This window comes from Pongo abelii, chromosome 6 (assembly GCF_028885655.2).
Source record: "Pongo abelii isolate AG06213 chromosome 6, NHGRI_mPonAbe1-v2.0_pri, whole genome shotgun sequence".
NCBI lineage: Eukaryota > Metazoa > Chordata > Mammalia > Primates > Hominidae > Pongo > Pongo abelii.
The window spans coordinates 66,538,020-66,561,378 of NC_071991.2; the positions used below are offsets into that span (position 1 = coordinate 66,538,020).

Genomic DNA, 23,359 nt, shown 5'->3' on the forward strand with positions numbered 1-23,359 from the left:
TATTTATTATTCACTGATTTAATATTTCTTATCCCAAGGAAATACTTCCCATTGAAATCACTAACACTTTTCTTCAGATAAGCATATAAAGGTGTCCAGATTGAATAGGAGACTAAATATTTTTTTCCCAAAATTATCGGCCAAACTTTTAGGTTGCATTAGAACCTAAATACACGTTTCTACCACCACTTCCACAGTCTTCCTCTATATTGCCTTCCTGTAGACACCGTCATGGCCAAAAGAGATATATAGAAAATAAAGAATTTTTTAAAACTTACTAAAAATAAGATCTGATCTTGGAGAACTAATACCAACTGCCCACATTGGTATAAGCACAGTTTTCCTTGAGAATGGGAAAAAAAGTGGTTGCAGATCATCACTTCTTTCTTCATGCAACCAAAGGAAACAACTAGATACAGTACATGACTCTAAGTAGGTACTCAAAAAACAGTAGTAAGTAGTAGTATTTTGGCTAGTATTTTTGGTTCTTACAGGCTTAGGTCTTTCATTTCAAACCAGGTACAACTGGAACTAGGGGTGTTGTAAGACCTCAGGTTGAATTTCCTAACCCCTCTACTAAAACAGGCAGCTAAAAAAATAACTCTTCCATTTGAGACCCATGAAAATGACAGTTTCTTCCCCTTCATAAAAAGCAATATATCCCCCTCCTGCCATAAGTCCCACTTCACTAGTAAACACATAAAGTCATTTATGAGTTCTGTAAATTTGTTGAAAAGTCAAGGTTTTGCTGTTCCATGTAGTTTAATTTTCCCAGATGTATTTTGTAAATTCATGTCTGAGTACAGGGGAAAGTGTTCTTCTTGGACCTCCCTCTGCTCATTTCTGATCAAATTTCATTAAAAATTATATTCTCCTGGTTGGCATTCCCAAAATGGACTGCCTGTTTCTGAAAAGAATAAGGTGAGCTTTGGTGTTCCCTAGTTATGCCTTGATTGACACATAGTTCTGTTTTTTCATTCATTTCCTGTTTAACACAGTTGGTGAATGCATAGCAAGGTTTATTGAACTACTTGTGAGTTTTCAATATAATTTCCTTTCAAGAAATATTTCTCCTCAAAATAACTTTTAATATGCAGCAGGTATATTTATTCTAAACTATTTTTTTCATTCCTACTCCCAGCATTCATATGTCTGCCCAGTCCTCAATTACCTGTCACCTCAAACATTCGCTTCTTGAATGAAGTGACAACATTTCCATCCTTCCGCCTGAGTAAGGGGCTGCTTCTCCTCTCTGCCACTTTCTGTTTTAACCTGGACCGCACCTTCAAGTTGGGCTCAGAGGCTGGGGATTGAGACAAAAAAAAAAATAGATAAAAATTAAAAAAATAGAGAGCCAATTGCTCATGTGTTTAAAAAAAAAAAAAAGTCTCACCCTTTTCTTGGTCCACTCTCATTCTCAAATGAAAAACCCAAGCACATAAATGAGGCATTGACTCTACATTAATGAAACAGGCAAATGTTGCAATTATTTTTATGAAATGTGTGAAAGTTTTTTCAACTTCTCTAAATATGAAAGTAAAAAGTAAACAAAAATATAAGTTTTCTACTTATTTTATCTAGCAGATTTGGGATTGTTAATGGGAAGTTTAATTACTAATTGTGTTTGGGTCACAGTAAGATTTATTATACTTCATTGTCAGGCCTCTTAATTCTCTCAAGGGTGAAACTTAATAACCACTAAAACAGTAACTTAATGTGATTTTAGAGACTCTGACCTGGCTTGTGGTAATAAGAAGACACCTCTGCAGTGTATAATTTATGTCTAATTCTGACTCCTGGAATATTTTTTGTCAGTAGTTTCTAACCTAAAACCTTGGGGAAACATACTCAGTGTAATGACACCAAACCAACTAGAATCATTGCAAATAAGACATTCTATACATTCAGTATACTATCAGCTGGAAAGAAAAGGTGGCTAAGTCTTTGAATTGAAGGTTCTGAGTTAGGTTATATATTCCATAATACAAATGCACATTATTCACATGTATGTTACCATTTATTTCATATTCTAAACAGTGAAGCTTATTACAGAGCTTCACTATTTTTAAAATAATACCACTGATTTCAAAATAATTATACTTTAGAAGAATGGAAACATTGGATTGCATCTCTGTGCAGCAGAAGTGGATGGTGATGATGGTGGTGGTAGTAGTGATGGTGGTGATGGTGGTGGTGATGATCATCATGTAAAGGATATTTCTGATTAACAATTAACTATAACAATTAACATTTATATAGTCTTTGTTATGTTCCAGTACTATTCTAAATGTTTTATCAATATCAACTTGTTTAACCATTAAAACATCTGAAAAGCCTATGCCTATTTATAATTTGATTAGATCAACGAGGAAACCAAAACAGAGAGACAGGGTAAGTATCTTGCCCAAGGTTACAGAGGTAAAAGGAGATGAAGCCAGGCTCTGTACCCAGGTAGTCTGGCATAAGTCTATTCTAAATACTGAAAATGTTGCTCCTCCAGCTTTCCTTATGTATTATCATCATAAAAATTATAAAATAGTTTTTCCCAAAGCACCACTAATCATCTAGAGCAGATACAATGTTATAATGTAGCCAGATTTTATCAGTGAAAATATTTTTGAGGGAATTTATATTTTTGCCAGACTACAAGGGATATCAAAGGTAGAACTTACAATTCTTCTCCACTTTTTTTTTTGTTTTAGTCTTCAAATATCTATACTTTTTGCTTTAAGCTTCGATGGAGAACTCTTGCATTATGTGTTTTCTTGGAATTGGCTTGGTGAAATAGGAACTTAAAAATGAAGTTCAGATACAAAAAATAAAGCTAGCTACTTTTTTGTATTGTAAACCTGATTTTATGCCTGAAAATACTGAAAAGATAAAAAAACCAAAAGCCCGGAAACGCTGTAAAAGTAGGGTGTCAAAAGGTGGGGCAGAGATCAGGGGTGAGCACAAGCTCAAAGTGATAGAGATCTGAAATGTATCACTTGCTGGGACTACCACATGAAGGCAAACAAACCAACCAGTTTGGGAAAGGATTAGGATTCTTGCCAGATCTTCCAGTAGTGGCAACACACTTCACCTTAGTGTAGGAATCTATCTCAGTTTCTAACCCCCAACTTACCCAGGAATAAAGTGAGATACTGGGACTGTATTAATGTACTTAGATATGTTTTCATGTACACATTTATTTTTAAATTACTTTAAAAATATTGATCTTGCCTCCAAAAAGTTATAGATAATAAATATATTTATCTAAAACCTAGAAAGGAAAAATAAAGAACCATGAATCCCTAGGTGCTAACTACATTGGTATCCTCTGTAGCCTTGCTAATAACCATAGGAAATCACAGATTTTCAGAACTTAGATGGAGATATGATTTTATAATGCAACCTGATGGATTAAATGCTGCAAATTGGCAGTCCATAGGGAGTAAATCAATTGATCACTTCAAAAGGCAGTGGGTGGACTAGAAAAGACCATGCATTTTCAGTGAAGGATGTGAATTCAGTCTGCATGGGACCATTTTCCTGCTATGAAATTTGCAGTGAGATTATAGTGCTTTCTAAGCTTGATTCTTCATTTGTGAAACATAGCTTAATGCCTTTCCAATTAGATACCTGAGAATAACTGTGAAGATCTGGGTGAATGTAGAAGGGAAGGGTTTATGAAACATATTATTGGTACTATTTCTGAAGGATAGTTATACAGCTAAGAGGGGCTGATCCAGAACTGGGCCCCAAATCTCCTTATTCTCAGTCTTGTCCTCCTCCCTCTCCTAATATATTGCATCAGCTGGGGCTGAGTGTCTGCAATCAAGATAAAAATGTGCTGACAGATTGGAAAAATAGCATATGCCATTTAAACATTCCAGATGAAACCCAGAATTTTCCAAAATTTTCAGAAAGAAATGATTTTTAAGGTCAGCAGATAGATTTCACTCCTGTTTGTCTACTTGAGAATCAGCTGGATATACAGCTCTCAGATTTCTTTCAATGGTCAACATAAAAAAAGCAAACACCAGAAGAGGAATGAGAACTGGGTTTTAGTCTTGTATCTACCACCTACTAAAATCAGTAACCTTGAATAATTCATAGTCTTGCTGAATGAACATCAGTTCATTCATACAGACCAACTAAGATGATACCTTCATTGTGCCTGGAGTCAAATAGATGCCTGGATGAATTACTTTATACCATTAAACCTCGATTTCTCATGTTAAAATGGGGATGTTGGAGGGATTTTCTTCATTTTCCCTCCAACAGATTCAATTTTCCTTCCTTCTCTGAGCCCATGGGGGCTGAATCCTGGAGCTGCAACACTCTAGTTCTTTGCTGGTTGGATTTCACTTGGGCTTAATCTACTGGCAGGACAGGCTGGTGGCCAAAGAATTAAGGAGGAGGGAGAGGCCAGGCTGTCCTACACTCTCCCTGTCACAATGCTGCATCACTGGCCATGGCTATGTCTCTTCCTGACTTCATCTCCCTCTGGAAGCCGCTATTCCAGGGCTCCAGCTCTCCAGCACTCCAGGAAAAATTTCCTCCCCTCTCTTCTTTGTGGGAATGACCTCCCACTATTGCTATTTTCTGGGTACCCCCACTTCCCTAAGCAGTTCATTTAACCTTACTAACTTCCTTGTTAAGTAGTCCCTTCATAAAAGTCTATGACCCATGCTGCAAAGATCTGTTCCCTGCCAGGATCCTGATTAATATAGTCCTACATATCTTTTTTTTTTTTGAGACGGAGTCTCGCTCTGTCACCCAGGCTGGAGTGTAGTGGTGCGATCTTGGCTCACTGCTGCAACCTCCGCCTCCTGGGTTCCAGAGATTCTCCTGCCTCAGCCTCCCAGGTAGCTGGGACTACAGGCATGTGCCACCATGCCTGGCTAATTTTGTATTTTTAGTAAAGACAGGGTTTCGCCATGTTGGCCAGGATGGTCTCGAACTCCTGACCTCAGGTGATCCACTCGCCTTGGCCTCCCAAAGTGCTGGGATTACAGGTGTGAGCCACTGCACCCAGCCAGTCCCACATATCTTGCAGCTACTATAGGATCAAATGAAATAATGACTAGTACAGAATAGGCCAGTGGTTCACAACCAGGGAAGATTTCTCCTCCAGGGGACATTTGGCAATATCTGGACACATTTCTGGTCATCAGTATGGAGAGCTGCTACAGGCATCTGGTATGGGTACAGGCCAGGGGTACTGCCAAACATCCTACAAAGCACAGGACAGCATCCCATGACAAAGTATTATCTTTACCCAAATGTTAATAGTGCCAAGTATGAGAAACCCTGGGACAGGAAATCAGTCAATGGCAGCTGTTAATAACTGTGCTGCTCTGGGATGACTAAAGAAAATAATATCTGTCAGAGATTCCCAAAGAAGCTGGAGAAGGGTAAGGGAAGAAAAGAAAAGAGAGATTATTAGAAATTGAGAGTACTCTATGTAGTTTGTATATATTAAATGTTTCAATAAATTTTATACTTGGAAGTTGATTTTAAAATGTTTCCAATACCACTAATATTTCTAAAAATAATAACACTAGGCAACTTTTATCATTAGTTGGTGGAGTTATGCAAAAAGGTATAATTCTCAGTTTTAGAAAGGACAACATTTGAGGCATTGTGATGATCTAAGGACATAAGGTTTTGAAAATAAGGAATCTCTGACATACTGTAAAGCACAACATAGATTTATGTTAACAAAATATACAATATACAACTTCTCTAAAGAAAGGCCCCTACTTAATGTTTCTAGCAAAACCTTCTGCCTGTATTTCAGGTTTTGGGTCATGAGAGATATTAAAATCTCAGTAGTGAGGGTGAGAGATGAGATGATAGATAACTATCATTTAGTCCTGGCAATGCTCTATAAAACTCACTCCTAACATTTCAGAAGCCCACACACAGAAGCTCAGCATGATATATACCCAAGCAGAAGAATTAATGGCCTAGTGTGCTGACTCGGTTTGCAGTTAGAGTTAATTCTATTTTTAATGCTCTGGTCTTCCCAAAGGCTCAAGATTTCCATGCCAGTGACTTACTAATGGGATGCAAATCCTCAGAGCCCAGAAAAAGATCACTAGCTGGGGAGAGGTTCTGCTTGTATATGAATGTATTTCATGCCTAGTTGCACTAATTACCTTTCCATTTTTACCCCACACCCATCGTTCTCTACATCTCAATTAATCATAGAAACAGAAGGCAAGCTTTTTAGTGTGTGTGCTCATCTGAATACATTTGCCTGCTGAGATGAAAACTTTGTATAAAAATTGACTATCATTATTTAAGTGAAAACAATCAATAGTAAAATATACAGAATAGACCCAATACCTTTTTCTCTTCTTACCTAAAAGAAAATATCCTCAATAAAAGGAAACAGAAAATATCTGAAGAATGCCCCATGAACTAAAGGTATTTCATATCTTTATTCTCATACTGGTCTCCATGGTACACAATAAACTTAGGGTGGCAGGTATGAGAATAAAACATGGGAGAGGAATAGTAAACCTAGGTGGCAGAAGCAAAGGTTAAAAAATTAGGATTCCAAGGTACAGTGAGTGACACTGCCCAGACTTGTCATTTTACTAAGAGATTGATGTGTGTGACTGTGTACATAATTGTGGGGTGTGATTTTTGTACACACATGCATGCAGACAGGCACACAAACTATCTTGTGTAGAAGCACATAGGACTCTGACACAAACAGACCAGACTTCTCATTCCAATGCTTTTTTTTTTACCCTGAGATAGAGTCTTGCTCTGTCGCCCATGCTGGAGTGCAGTGGCGTGATCTTGGCTCACTGTAACCTCTGCCTCCTGGGTTCAAGCAATTCTCCTGCCTCAGCCTCCCGAGTAGCTGGGATTACAGGGGCGTGCCACCACACCTGGCTAATTTTTGTATTTTTAGTGGAGACAGGGTTTCACCATGTTGGCCAGGCTGGTCTGGAGCTCCTGACCTTGTAATCTGCCCACCTTGGCCTCCCAAAGTGTTGGGATTACAAGCGTGAGCCACTGCGCCCAGCCACCAATGCTAACTCTTTGATGTACTAACCGTAACCCCAGATGAGTGATTTCATCTCTGTGAATCATTTTATCATCTATAAAAGAATGGTAACAATGCCTACCACACATCCTGGTTCTTGGCTCACCTGGTTGTCTATCATAAAAAAAAAAGTTGTTCAATACATAGATGTCGAATGAATGTTTCATGAGGTGTACATGTAAGATGAAGTTATGTTAAAATTAAACAAACAAAAAAAATAAGTAGAGAGAGAGATGGCTGCAATTGGTACACTCCTTTGCCTAGTGTAATGTTTGAAAACACCATAACCATAACAATAGCCCTTTTCTGAATTTTGACTCAGTATACTTAAAATGACTTTTGGTTAATAACTGACTTCACATATTTTTCTCACTTTTTAATTTGCCTGCTTATAAATTGTATTGTGTTTAGTTCTAAGTCTTAACTAGATCATCATCCACTTAAGAAGGACTACCTACTATGTGTATTTTGCCTCTGCTCACTTTTTTTTTTTTTTTTTTTCCAGAGACCAGGTCTCACTCTGTCACCCAGACTGGAATGCAGTGGCATGATCTCAGCTTACTACAGCCTCAACTTCCTGGGCTCAAAGATCCTCCTACCTCAGCCTCCTGGGTAGCTGGGACCACAGGCATGTGCCACCAAACCCAGCTAATTTTTGTAATTTTTATAGAGATGGGGTTTTGCCACATTGTCCAAGCTGGTCTTGAATTCCTGGGCTCAAGCGTTCTGCTTGCCTTGGCCTCCCAAAGTGCTGGGATTACAGATGTGAGCCACTGTACCCGGCCTCTGTTCACTCTTAATCCTAGGTTATGAATATTCTTTACAACAATAATTTAGATTAAAAAATTTCAATACCACATAGCGTGGTATGTAGAAGTTCTTCATTCTTATTGAAAATTATCATAAGGAAAAAAGGGAAAATTTTCCATTGTGTTAATATTATATATATTAATATTTTAACATAATATTTCATATATTAAGATGATTAATTATTAACCAAGATTGAGTACTAGATTAATAAATGTTTCTTTAAGCTGGGCATGGTGGCTCACACCTGTAATCCCAGCACTCTGGGAGGCCGAGGCGGGCAGATCATGAAGTCAGGAATTTGAGACCAGCCTGTCCAACATGGTGAAAACCCATCTCTATTAAAAATACAAAAAATTAGCCGGGCGTGGTGGCACGCCCCTATAATCCCAGCTACTTGGGAGCTGAGGCAGGAGAATCGCTTGAACCTGGGAGGTGGATGTTGCAGTGAGTCGAGATCATGCCACTGCATTCCAGCCTGGGTGACAGGGTGAGACTCCGTCTCTAAATAAATAAATACATACATACATGTTTTTTTAAATAATGAATATTTGGGATATTCAGCGATTCCACCTGTAGTGAACATTTAGCTCTGTAATCATAGGTGAAGGTCAAGTCTTCACCACCAGCTTCAAATCCCTTTCTGGCATTGTCTATTCTTCCCTGCAGTACTGGATATCTGTCAACTTCTCCACACAGTTTCTCCCTCCCCTGGGTTTCTCCTGCTATTTCCTCCTCTAAGGGATCCCTTAGGAGCTGCCATATTTAAATGTTTTGCTACTTGGAACCAAATACTTATTATAATTTATCACCTATTCGTTCACTCTCTGTTCTTTCTGAAGGTTAGATTTCCTGGCACAGTTCCTGCCCAAATCTCTCCTCTAACCCAGGCTGGTATTGTAGAAATCTAGAAACTGTTCAAATCAGTAATCACTACAATTATGAAAGACACTTTGGGGACACAGTAGATCCTCCAGTCTAGTTAATCAAAATACACAGGTTACTCTAATTAAAAGTTTCATAATTATACAAAAGGTACATATTTTCAAAAGTACTATTCGGCATACTACAATAAATAATACAATGTATGCCTCTTCTGGCTGGGATAAAATGAACTTTAATGTTATGAATTAGATTTTATATATTTTGACACTAAGGAGCAAAATTTCTAATGTAACTATTTCTAATTATAACCACTTAACAGTATGTAATTCATATATAAAGTTTTCAAAAAAGAATTTTGGGGGAATTTCTAGCCACATGTATGGTAATACACGAATGCAATTTCCTAAAGACATTATAATACTATTTGCCTTTGAGAAATACTACTGCATCTATCCATTCTCTAATTGCAAATACACCAATTTTGTCTACTTGTTAAGATTATCATTTTTCAAAATCCATATTGGTAAATGTTACTCAATTTACAACATGATCTTTTGAAAAGTGCTAATTTTATAATAAAATTTATTGTTTGCTTCCGATTATGTAAGTCATACATATTTGAGATTTTTAAGAATAGGAAAATTTGTGTATACTCTAAAATGTTCCCTTTGTGTTTTATAGGTAAAATTATTTGAAAATGAGAATCATTATATTTATGATTATATCCTATTTGTTCATTTAATAATATATTATGAGTCTTTTCCCAGGTAATTACATATTCCTTAAAATTATTGCATTTATTATGTTTTTCACTTAAAAATCTATTATGTTTTTCCCCAAGCAATTATATATTCTTTTAAAAATACATTATGAGGATATACTATATATTATATATCCACACTTACATGTGAATACACAATATTTCATTTAAGAATAAGACAATGTTGGACACTTGGGTGTACTACATTGCTTTGCTTCGAAAGACAGCGCTGTTATGTACATCATTGTGTGAATTTTGTAGGAAGTTGTATTTCCTTCTATCAATGTAAATAGAAATTTAATTCTTAGGTTTATCACAGATGGAAACAACAATGATAACCTCTTTACATATAGGAAAAAAAATGGTCATACATGGGAAAGAGAACTACCAAGTCATTGGAAGCATCACAGAATAGCATGGGAAGACAATATCAGGGCCGTAAGTAACAGGAGCATGGTCTAGAAGGGGAAAGGTGGGCATTTTTCCATAGCATCTAAAGCTCATGACAGTGCACTCAGTTCCCTCTAAGAGCAGCACCTTTCCTCCTCCTCACCAATGTGCCTCAAGAGTGCCTGGCACTCGGCTGGCTCAGGTGAAACTCAGTAAAAGTTTACTGAGTGAATGAATGAATGTACAAATTTGTTATTTTTTCCTGTTTGTTCTAGTACTAAAAAAAAAAAAACAGTACCACTCAGTAGTAATACTGGTTTTTAGTTCTACTTTTAGTACGACTCATTACTGTTTTTTTAATACTAGGACAAACAGGAAAAAATAACTTTCTAAAACTTTTATGACATTTTAACAAATTATCATTTTTGCATAAAAACACTTTAATCAGTGTGATTCAGTATAAAAATAAATTTTAATAGTAAGTTATAAAATTCTAATTATTTTATAGTTAGAATTAAAACCTACTATTTAATTAGATCTATTGTTTAATTACATTCGATTAACAGCTATTGAATAATAATATTGAGAAACAAGGTTGCAAGTTACATGCAGACTGGAAGCATGTGTAGCCATATTTCCATTGTTCAGGTACCTATACAGTGCCAACTACATGGAATAAATCCTTTAGCTATTTATTCAAACAAGGAATCAAGGAATGGGAAAAAGGGCATGTTAAGAGAGTCTTTTTCTCCTAGGTACTCATGGTCTTAAGAATGAATAATATACTAACCGGGATCAGTGTCACGTGATAGGTATAAGCAGAGTGTTGTGGCTGAAAGGCAGAGATTTATTTGCTTTGAAAGAGGATCCTCCAGGGCTCAGTGAGATGTTGACAGGTAAAGGTGGGAGAAGTGCAGTTCTATGCAGAGGAAATAACTACGTCCAAGGGCAGAGCCCACACATTCAAAGAATGGAGATTAAGTATGCTGGTGAGGAAAGGAATACTAAATAAAAAATAAAACTTCAAAGATAAACATCAAACACATTTTAGTTTATCTATGAGATACTTATAGAGGTTATTCAACATGTATCTTCAAATTCCCTCTCTCTTCTGGCTCCTTCTCAGAATGTAGACATGCTCAAATATTTCCCATTCAAATAAAAATAAGCCCCCATAGACACAGACCTTATGAGCTACTTCCTGCGATTGCACTTTCATAGTCAAGTTAAAGAAATAGCCTATACTTGGCACTACCACTTCCTAACCTCAAAACACTGCAATATGGCTCCAGCCCGCGATGCTTAGCAGAAATATAATGTAATCATTGATTTTGTGTCTATTTCCAGTACCTAGCAAGAACATAGGCTCAATGGGTCTCCATAAACAGTTACTGAATGAATAATACATGCCTGTATACATCCAAGCATGAAGGAAACTTACATTAAAAGGCTGAGTCTCAAATATTGTTGAGAAGAGAACTAGATGAACCTGAACTACCCTAATTTCTAAGAATTTCTTGATGCTGAATATTATGGCAAGAGGCCTCATAGATCAGATGTGGAATGCAGAAGGAATTTCTCTTTTCTGGCAAGCATCACAAATACTACATTTTGGAGTCAAGGAAATCCATATCTCATACAGGCCAGAATGCCTTCATATGCTAACTCCTTTATATGCTTTAATTTTTCAAATATATTTTATTTACCTAAGACAAATTTAAAAATCTATCTAGCATCATTTTGAATTATCATTTCAATAAATCGAACTAGATTATAAACATGTTTCAGTCTTCAATCCAGTTTCTAAAATAATTTTCTTTTCTACCTGAATCCCAAAGTTTTATCATAAAGTATACTTCTGAATTGGTATTTCACAAATAACATGCTACTTTGGGGGAAATCTGAATTCATACATGTGTTTATATATTTTTTCTTATAAACAAGTCCTGTTCACTCTAAAATTCTGTATAATTATTCTGCTATGAATCTTTCTGTAATAAACGAACTCCTACATATATATATATACATATACAAAATCCTGTACTAGATACATCTTTTATATACCATTTCAAATAGAAATGGCATGAAAAGTAATTTTATTGTGGATATAAAATGTTTTAATGTCCCTCCTACTCAGACAGTTCATAAGAGCTACATGTGAACTGACTGCATGAGAGAGTGGGGCCATTTTAGTAGGTGAGATCTATTTAGAGTGCAGCCCAGTGCTTGATACAGACACACATGGAGACAGCATGGAATTACTCCCAGAAAACGTTATAGGTCAGGATTTCATGGTCCAGAAAGGTAATACCTATCCCCTGATAATATCCTGGGTATCATCATAAACCTAAACTTTATTGTACTTATTTGTTCTCTCAGCATGAACCTCATCTTGTTACCCTCCTAAGAGTCTGGAGTTGTTTTCCAGTCTTGACTCTACCACCATAACATCTGAGTAAAGTATTATCTAATGTCTCTGTGCCTCGATTTTCTTGCCTGCAAATGCGGACAATAACAGGCATTCCTGACCTTAAAGAGCTCAGAAGTAATGAATGGAATACATTGACTACAATAAGTATAGTAAATCACTGTCTAATTTGAAATGCCATACAATTATCTTCTTCAAATATATTACTTTAGGTTTTTTTCTCTCTGATGTTTATCTGAAAATTTTTAGCCAATTCCCATTAAATTGCAAAATCATCCTCTAGCAAGTCATTTCATTCCACAAGAATTAAAGTAAAATAATTTAAAAACTATAACATCAACTTGCTAACATGAAAAATTTTGTTTCCTTGTTTTCTTCTGATTTACCCAGTTACAGTCATCCAGAAGCAGTTAGTCTCTTACCTCCAAAATGTTATTGCAAATTAAATTCTTAAAAATTATTTAGTAAAATAACTTCTAGAATTTTAAATACCCAAATAAATGTGTATTAGTTCCTATTTTAGTGCATATATTCATTTACTCATATAACAGAAATTTATTCAGTGCCAATTATGAGCTCTCTGAAGATGCTGGGGATACAATAATAAGTAGGCTAAAGATACTGTCCTCAAGGATTCCTCAACTGAGTAGAATGTAATTTTAATATAGAGATATATGCACAGAGATATGTCAGAGCATATTTGGGCATATACATTTGGCGTAAAATATGAAGTGACTATTTGGGGTGGCCTGGTGGGTACGAAGGTACCAGGTAAAGCTTAACAGAGAGGAAGTATATATCATCTGAGCATTTAAAGATGAGTATGAACTATTGAAGAGGGCACTTTAAGAGCAAGGAGCATTTGGAAAACCAGATGAGAATGGCTTGTGTGAATGGGAAACAGAAAGATTTGTTCAAGGAATTTCCATTTTTTCAGTACTGCTAGGGCAAAGGGGTATGAGGTGGTGGAGTGGGGAGAGTTGAGAGGTCAGAGAGGGAATGAGGGGAGAGATATCATGCTTGCGATGGAGGAGCTTTAGCCTTGTACATAACAGAAGAGGCAGTAAATGGCTCTTTTAGAGGGTAGGAAGACTAGATTTAAACTTTAGAAAGTCAAAGGATTGACTGGACAGGAATATGATGGAATCAGTGGTTAATAACTGGAATGGAGGCCGAACAAAATAGGGAATGAACTATAACAGTAGGCATGATAAGAAAGGGGAGATTTAACAGCAAGCAATAACAGAAGTTAGTATTGGATGAAATAAAGGAGAACTAGGCGCCCGGTGTGGTTCTGAGATTTCTGGACAGAACACGGTTCCATTTATTTATTTAGGGAATCACATTGTTCAGCTTAATAAACAGATGCACGTACATTTTTTAAAAGTCTAATTACTGTTACTAATAATTGTTATCTCTCACAATATAATTTTAAGTCTTTAGGTGCAACCTCTAAGTCTATTCAACTCTTCACAGCCCCTCAGATACATTCAGGTACCATGGATCAGCAGCACCACTGACAAGGGGTCAGCAGTGACTTCTGGCCAACAGGAGACTGTCCTCTCCCCAGTTCAAATACCACCTTGCTTCCTGCTCTTGTCCTGTTTCAGAACCTTCCAAGTCACCTGGGCATCTGTTATTATTAATTTTGCTTTGCAAGTTTTGATTTTATAACCTTTAGACAACCTTTATGGTTTTGGAATGTTCTTGGTAATTCAATTCTACCTCAATAGCATTGATAACTTTACTGGACTATATCATACATTTTCTTTATAATATATATTTATAAGGAAACACTATTACCTATTTTGAATGGATATAAAAGGTAAAATTTCACGTCTAGATTCATTCAGGCCTCCCCTGAACCCTTTTCTAGACAGATCATCAGTTAAACACCTTCTATTTAGTCAACTTTTTCTGGATGACTGTCTGGATAAAGGCATCGCAAACAAATTTCACATAAAATGGTAAAGGGGTAGTAAGTCAAAGTACACTGTAGAAAACACCATCTTAACGAAAACTCTAAGCAGTTGGGGTAGGCAGAATAATGCCCCACTCCAAAGATGTCCATGTTCTATTCCCCAGAATTTGTGACTATATCACATTAGGTGGTAAAGGTAAAGGTAAAGTTACAAATGGATTTAAGGTTGCCAATCAACTGACTTAAAGAAGATTAACTTGGATTATCCAAGGGGTCCTTAAAAAATAAGGAAGAGAGAGGCAGAGGAGTGTTAGTGCAATGCCATTTGAGAAAGGCTTGGTTGGTCCTAGTGGCCACGAGGAAGGGAGAGCCCACAGCTAGAGCTTGCAGGCAGCCTCCGGAAGCCAGAAGAAACAAGGAGAGGGATTCGTTCCCAGAGTCCCCAGAAAGGAACACGCCAGGGTGATGCCTTCATTTTAGCCCAGTCAAAGCCATTTTGGACATATGACCTCCAGCACTGTAAAATAATAAATATAGATTGGTTTAGGCAACTAAGTTTGTGGTAATTTGTTACAGCATCCACAGGAAAATAATACAGTAGTTGAATGAATTCCAAGATTGGTGCTATTTTGGAAATCTGAATATTCTGAAATACTGGTTCTGACTAGATCAGATTTTACTGGGCTGTATTTTTAATGCATTATTTTTAGGTAATGTAGTAGGATATTAAAGAGTAGTATATAATGATATATGATCACACAGCAAAAATGCCAGGACAAAAATTTACTTAATACTTAGCACTTTGCCACGTGTAATTTTCTATGGTAAAGGTTTTATTAATGTATTTGTTTACTTGCAGAAGATCCAAAAGAGAAAAAAGACAAAAAGTATAATTTATTTCCTTTAAATATTTCTGTAAAAGTTCCATAGGGTATAAGTATATAAATTAAGGATTATTTAATTTAACCATAAAATACTAAGAATACATTAAATAGCCAAGATAAGCAATTTCCAAAACTTGAGTGGGAATATTTCCCTTTTTTTGTTGCTGTTGTTTTACAGATTCCATTTGAGATATTATTAAGCCAAATACCAACTCTGTGATAGGCCTATTTCTAAGAATAACTTTATTTTTAGTTTAATGTAAGTATAAGAGGCAGGGGAACAGTTTAAACCTTTTAACTGCTTCAAAATAGTTAATCAAAATATTTTTTAATTTTATATATGACCTTTATAGTATAAGATACAATTCCAGTCTCTTACAACTTAATCAGCTAAATATAAAATGTAACCTTCCATCTGGTAAATCAGTTTAACAGACATAATTGTGCCCCACCATAACTCAATAAGACACTGAGGAAAACCATTGAAATGCTATTTCCTTTTCTTTAGAAGAGAATTATGTACAATTTCAGCATGCTTTGCATTTCTAAAAGTTAAAGTCAACAGGGAGGTATCATTCTCCTTTACTTGAGTTTCCCATGAGAAAATCAACAGCAAGTTTAAAGCTTGTGCTGTTATTCATGAAACACTCCATAATACTAACTTGGCTTTAACCAGAACATATTATTTGGCAGCTAAAACCTTTAATTAGAATTATGGTTTGAACAGATTTTCACTGAATTCAGATTCTTGAGGGGTTCAAAGAAGAACACTATTTTTCTAACCAGTTTATTCTATTTCAGATGGTTTAAATGTTGTACTTATGATGGGTAGAAAAAATGTTGTACTTAAGATGGGTCGAAAAAAGAGAATGTTGCTCTGATTCACATTTTGTTGACTTTAATTGTGATTCACCATTTCTTAACAAGTACTAAGCATCAGACAAGAAGAGAAGAGAGACTCCATTCAACAAGTATTTACCAAGCACTTACTCTGTGCAACGTTTACACTAGGCATTATGCAAGAAAAAAAAATACATCTGATGCTTCCTACTTTAAAAACGAGAAAAAGTAGGTGGGGGAAAAGACATAACTTGGTGATAGAGTGGACAAAAGAACACAACAAAGAAGACAACAGAGACAGAACTGAACCCAAAAGTCAAGCTTGCATGTTTGGGAGAGAGGCATTGGCAGAACTGAGAAACTCAGGAGGAGGAGGAAGTCTTGAGGTGTGGAGGACTGGAGGGTCAACTTCCAAATCTGTTACATTTAAATAGTTGCAAGATACCTTGCAAATGTTAGCCTGAAGTCTATGAAAGGTTTGAAGTTTAGAGATGTGGAGTTAGATCCCAAATAAAAGAACTTAGAGGAAAAAAAATGAAGGCAGTCCTGATCAACCTTTTCATTTTATAGATGAGAAAGCTGGGTTAAACCCTACTATCAGAAACGACTACTGGTTAGAATGAATAACAAGTAGGATCAAAGTCTTTAAGATGGTGACAATTGAAATAGAAAAGTTAAAACAATAGAAGAGACAATGCAACTTTAGGAACCTCAGGTTTCATGAGCTTCATATTTAAAGGATGCGGTGGTAAAAATAGAGAGGTAAAGTGGATGAATGAAAGGGCAGCCCATGAGGTTAAAACTTTAAGGAGCATGGGTTGGACAATGGGGTCAAAAGCCACAGAGAAAAAGGAAGCCTGAGAAAAATGCATAGATTTCAGGATTTGGGAGTCCCTGGTATTGTTTCAGAACACTGATTTAGAAGAGACCAAACGCTGAATCAGATGATGCACATTTTTATAACATCATAACCTAGCATAATAACTACTTTAGAATAAATGCTCAATAAAAGTTATTCTAAACTCAATCATATAGGTAATGATAAAATAGGCTCACAGTTTGACAACAAAAGGAGAAAGAAAAAAAATTATAGCCACAACACATAGTAGTAAATTTCAATGAATTTTTGTTTTTTTCTAATTCATTGTTTAGGAGAGGGATAGATTTTGAGTGTAAGCATTATAAAATTTAGAATGTTTACATTAGGGGTAGTTGAGAAAAATCTCTTAGAACCAGACTCTGAGCTCCTTGAAAGCAAAAATGTCCCTTAATCCACTCTATGTGCTCAGAGTGACCACAACTTCCAGCCCAGTGTTTGTTAAGTGCGAGTAAAAATTTGCTCTCCTCCTTTTCCTTCTCTCCTGTCTCATTTCCCAAAATTAAAAGGGACAACTGTGAAAACGACCTCTTTCTTTGGAACAGCTTGAATTAGAAGATTGCTAATGAAACTCTTTAAAAAATGACAAAACTAATAGACTGTTCTTTCCAATATATTCAGTTCCTTCTAATCTTTATTCTATGAAGTAATAAACTGACTGTATTCAGTCTATTATAAATATATCTATTATATTTATATATAAATATATCTATTTATATATAAAAGAGATATATAAATATATCTATTATTCAGTCTATTATAAATATATAATTAGATATATAAATATATCTAATTATAAACATGTACAACTTCTTAGACTATACACTTTAATAAAATTTCTTCCAACAAAATTTAAAAATATTTCCTGCTAGTCAGCCTAAAGTTTCAAATTTTAACATACCTATTTTTAAAACTCAGAAACTTTCTGTAAACATAAACTTCCTGATTTTTGTCTTTCATATTCTCCTCTTAGTATCTGCCCCTTAAAAGAGAGATGAGACCTTAACAGTCATGGTCTTTCTTCATGTGGAAGCTTCTCCATTCTCTTTCTAACTAAATATTTTCCTGTGGTCTCATGTCACTCATCTCTAGGATTTACTCAATACTATCTCTGGATTATCTGATTTACTTATTTTAAACAAGGGAAACGAATTAAGATGTTTCCGATGCTTATCTATGAAATAGCCAACATTTTATTCCTCTTCCTGCCTTCTGTATCACAGAGTTCTTCATCATTGAATTCTGTGTCTACTCATCTTCTTTTCCAACCCTGGAGTCCTCAGTGAGACTCCTCAGTTCTCTAATTCTCTAACATTAATATGCATATCCTCTGTCCTTCCCCACCCCTCCTCTATCTGACAGTCATCTTTCACTTCCAGAGGACTCATAACATCACTGTAATAACAATAAATAAGTATATTAATTCTTAAAAAAAGATAAATATTATCCTAGTAATAAATCCAAAGGGAAATGACTTTCTACATATGTATATGTAGTGGTAATGGCAAACACAATTGATGTGTCTTTAAAAAACATTTTATAAAAGCTGGAGATATATTCATTTTTTTCTTATAACTGTACTACAAATGAATGATCCCTTTTGTAATAGCCTCTACATAGAATATTTAAACCCATGTAATTAAAGTATGTCTATTATTTATGGGCCTATAAGTTTATCTATTTCCCTTAAGAAATCTAGGAGATTTGAAAAATTGTATTTTCCTTTATACAATTAGCAAATTAACATATTTTGGCACTACTATCACATTTACAATTTCTCAGAATTCTGTCAATAATCAGCAAATTAGTTCTGAAAGTTTGTTTATGGCAAACATATTTGGAAAGCCCAACTTGAAATAGGTTTTACCTTTGAAATAGCTTATTTGAAAAACTTGTTAAATATTTCGATGCAGAAAGAAAACAAAAATTTGTGGTTTTAATAATTTGTTTTCCATTGAAAATATCTCTCATCATTGTTTTTACAAAGAATATCCCAAACATATGCTATTTCTAAAAAGATTTTGAACTTTATTTATCATTGGACTGAAGTTAACTTACAAATGACACCACCTAAATTGTTATAAGCCACTACTTTTATTAGGATAGATGCTACATGGTACTTTAATTCTAGCAAAATTGCCATTCTCAATGATATTAGATATCACTTATTCCTGTTCAAAGAATAAGTGTTAAGGGTTAAGAGACCAGATTCTGAAATAAAACTCGCTGTCTTCAAACCTGGCATTGTACATACTGCCATAATAAAGAAAATCAGAACTGAGGAAAGTTAGTAAACCTCTCTGTGACGGTTCTCTCATCTATAAAACTGGTGAGAAATAATAAAATATATTTCTAGGATTATTGTATGGAGTTAATAAGATATAGGTAAGATGCCTAAAATGGATCTAGCACATAGTCACCAAAGTTATGTATTCTACTATATGTCTGTTAACATTAATTTTCTTCAAAATTATTATTGAACAAATATATATTATTCTTGCTAGTTGTGATCTCAGAATCCACTGATTACCCATTTATTCCCGACGAAATAATACCCTAAAGTAATGTGCTGTTCCCTTATCAGTGTTTTACTATGGAAAAATACAGTGCGGTGTCTAAACTAGGTTAAACATCACTGTCATGTAATAAATTATTATGCTCTTCTTGCTATTACATTCTTTATTATCCAAGTATGATTTATATTACAAAGGTCTCAATGCATTTCTCTGGAAAATACAGCTTTCATCTCATAAATCTTACATGATCACCTATTATAATGTTTAAAAAAATGAAGGATTTGACATGACTCTATTGTGTTGTTAGTGGCAGTTTTTAAATAAACAGGAAAGAAGGTAATAGGAAAGAATATATTATCTGCACTGTTGAAGCCCCCAAAATAAAACACAAATCCTGCTTCTGAGTAAACTTGATTATTATGGAGGCGCAATGTGTACATGGGAATAGCATAGCAGCAAAGGCAAATCAAAGGAACGGAATTTTAAGATTTTAACATCACTGTTTTGGGGCAGAAAACATAGAGGATTGGGAAAAGTTTCCTTTGAGTCGAAGTGCTTACAATGGCTTGTGAAGAAAGATAAACTTGATTATTATGGAGTAAACTTGATTATTATGGAGGCGCAATGTGTACATGAGAATAGCATAGCAGCAAAGGCAAATTAAAGGAATGGAATTGTAAGATTTCAACATCACTGTTTTGGGGCAGAAAACATAGAGGACTGGGAAAAGTTTCCTTTGAGTTGAAGTGCTTATGATGGCCTGTGAAGAAAGGGTAGACAATTTATACTTTAAAAGTCCACTGAGGAAAGGCCAAGCGCATTTGTGAAAATCCACACAAAACTCTAAACAGAAAAGTTTATACATCAAAGCTGCCCATTAGATGGATGAATGCTGGTTAGGGTTTTGCTCTTAGTCCAGGTTATTTGAGAGGTAAACTGCAAACTCCATCCAAACTTCTAGAGGGCGCAAGTGAGATAAGCTGCCCGAATGAGATGGTCCTGGGAATTTATCAGAATGACCAGGGAAAGAGTGCTTGTTTTTGCTATCGTTGTTAAACTGTGAAGTGGTGAGCCTAGGCTTGCTCTGGGTTATTGTCAAAATTTGGAGGGAGAGCATTACTGCACATAAAACCCAGAAGAGGCAAGACGGGAACTCATACTTCTAATAACAAAGTTTAAATGCACTGAATTGATAACATCATCTAAGCAGCTGGACACTAGGAAAATTCATTTAAATGACCCCCTCCAAACACCTCCCACTTTTTAAACTAAACTAATTTGTATTTGGTTCTTGCTTCTTAAAAATTAACGAGTTCTTAATCCAGTCTATCATTGATGGACATTTGGGTTGGTTCCAAGTCTTTGCTATTGTGAATAGTGCCGCAATAAACATACGTGTGCGTGTGTCTTTATAGCAGCATGATTTATAATCCTTTGGGTATATACCCAGTAATGGGATGGCTGGCTCAAATGGTATTTCTAGTTCTAGATCCTTGAGGAATCACCACACTGTCTTCCAGCAGCCATAAAAAATGATGAGTTCATGTCCTTTGTAGGGACATGGATGAAGCTGGAAACCATCATTCTCAGCAAACTATCACAAGGACAAAAAACCAAACACCGCATGTTCTCACTCATAGGTGGGAATCGAACAATGAGAACACTTGGACACAGGAAGGGGAACATCACACACCGGGGCCTGTCACGGAGTTGGGGGACGGGGGAGGGACAGCATTAGGAGAAATAATGTAAATGACAAGTTAATGGGTGCAGCACATCAACATGGCACATGTATACATATGTTAACAAACCTGCACGTTGTGCACATGTACCCTACAACTTAAAGTAAAATAAAAAATATATATTAAAAAAATTAACGAGTTCTGAAAATATAATTCTGTTTAGACATTGTATCTTCTTTAGGTGATATGACTTAGAATGCTTTTACTAAGGCTTGTGTTCAAACTCAGAGGGAAGAGTTTCCTGTGACTGATTAGTGAACTCTGTCTTGGACACTGAAAGGGTTTCACCATGATGCTTATGCCACACATGTGCCTGCCTTGGTGTATACTTATGCTGTCCTACATGACAATCACTAGACACAGGTGGCTTTTTAAACTTAGATTCAAATGAATTAGTTAACAAAATTAGTTATGAGCTCACTAATAAATTAGTTAACAAAAATTTAGCTCCTAAGTCATACTAGCCACATTTCAAGTGTTCAATTTCAAGTGGCAACATGCAGCTAGTGGCTACTGAATTGAACCATGCCAATATAGAACTCTTCCATCAAATTATATTTGGCAGTGCTGGTCCATACTATTTTCAAAGAACCACATATGTACAGCTACAATAGGCTAATACATTTTCTCCAAGAATTTCTCTTCATTACCTCTGTGTTACCTACTTTAAAATATATATAATGACATTAAAATACGCATTTTGAAATAAAGATACTGAAGGCTTACAACTGGAAAAAAAAAAAAACATAACATCTTAATGTCTTTTCCCAGCTATATTCCTCGGGTGGCTTGGATCTTTGCTTTCACTCAAGAATGCCTATAATCTGAAAATATGAAATAGTAGTTCCTCAAGAAGTAAGGTGGTTCAACTGTTCAACTGCTGAATTAAAGTATCAGTCAACCTATTAGGAACCTATTACATGTGCCTCACTATGAAGACTGTGAGCTCCTTAATGTCAGAAATCCTTTTTTACTTATACTGGTTTATTTAATATTTATGTCTAGGCCCAGCACAAAGTGTGGTTTGTCAAATAAAGAAGGAAGATGTTACAAGCATTATCTTCATAGATATTTTTATCATCTAATTGGGATGAACAGGATAAAAACAACATTATAAAATTTAATATCTCATAATTGACAAAATTACCAGCTTTTATAGCAAAAATTACAATGATATGAGAATACAGATGAGGGAAGTGTTAGAATGAAGGTTCTATGAAAAATAACTTTAGAATTTATCTTGTATGTGAATAAATGGGAAATAATGGAGGAATCACTGTGAATATTGAAATAAAAATGAAAATAAGAGGCTAAAAAACAAACAAATCTATAAAACAGGAGGCTGATAGACATAAAGCAAAATAACGTCACTTGATAAAAAATCTTACGTGTCACGACAAACTGTTAGTATGTGCTGCTTTTAATAATAAGATGGTTCTTAAGCCAGTCCCCCTCCCATCTCACTCCTCTCTCCAATTTCTTTGCCATAAAGAACACTTCCATTTTAAAGTAACTGAGATAGAGGCTGAAAATTTAAGGAAAATACAATCCCAAATATTTCATCATTTATTTTGTATCTCTTAATTTACTTCATTAGGTAAGTCTAAAGACATATAAATGCATATATTTGCATGGAATATTTCCTCAGTGTTCTCAGTTCTATAGTTGTGAATATTATAAATTAGGAATCATTTTTCAATAAATCTCATGATTATACAACAGATGGCTAAATGCTTTTAAAGACTTAATTATTATTTTTTGCCAATTTCTCATTCCAATCTTATCTAAAATGTCCTGCCTGTTCTAAACGAGCATTTTATGAGGAGTGAAAAATATGTCATTAGACTTTTCTACAGTTACCAGTTATGATTAATTTCAGATACCACTGTGCAAAAGCATGGTCATTTATTTCTTATATATTCTTCAAATCATTAATATATTTTTTATCACACCTCTTTATGAAACACAATTATATATTTCCTTCTTAGTTTCATATACAATCTTAGGAATCATTTGGTCCATTTGCACTTAACTGAAAAAACGGAAATCTAAAATCATGAAGCACTATGCTCATAGTCATGTATTAGTGACAGGGTTAAGACTAAAACTTAAGTCTCCTTTTGCCATTCTAGTTCTTCAATAATTACATTATATGGCTACTACTAATATTTCCTATCACTAATGTCACACTATTATTCTTAATAATTCATACTGGCAATATGTACTGAGACTGATGTCACGCACTGTGCTGGAGAGTATAT

At 35.2% G+C, this 23,359-nt stretch overlaps 1 protein-coding gene across 21 annotated transcripts in view; it reads right to left on the bottom strand.

The window, feature by feature from the left end:
- The window catches only part of HDAC9 (histone deacetylase 9), a 917,296-nt gene that overhangs the window by 369,119 nt on the left and 524,818 nt on the right, over positions 1 to 23,359 (bottom strand). For 12 of the 21 annotated variants that reach the window (XM_054559003.2, XM_054559005.2, XM_054559004.2 and 9 more), the window contains one exon: positions 1,172 to 1,303. The exons of the other annotated variants lie outside the window; for them this stretch is intronic. In XM_054559003.2, coding sequence (XP_054414978.1) covers positions 1,172 to 1,303 — 132 coding nt within the window. The remainder of the gene's footprint in view (positions 1 to 1,171; positions 1,304 to 23,359) is intronic. 21 annotated transcript variants of the gene reach the window in all.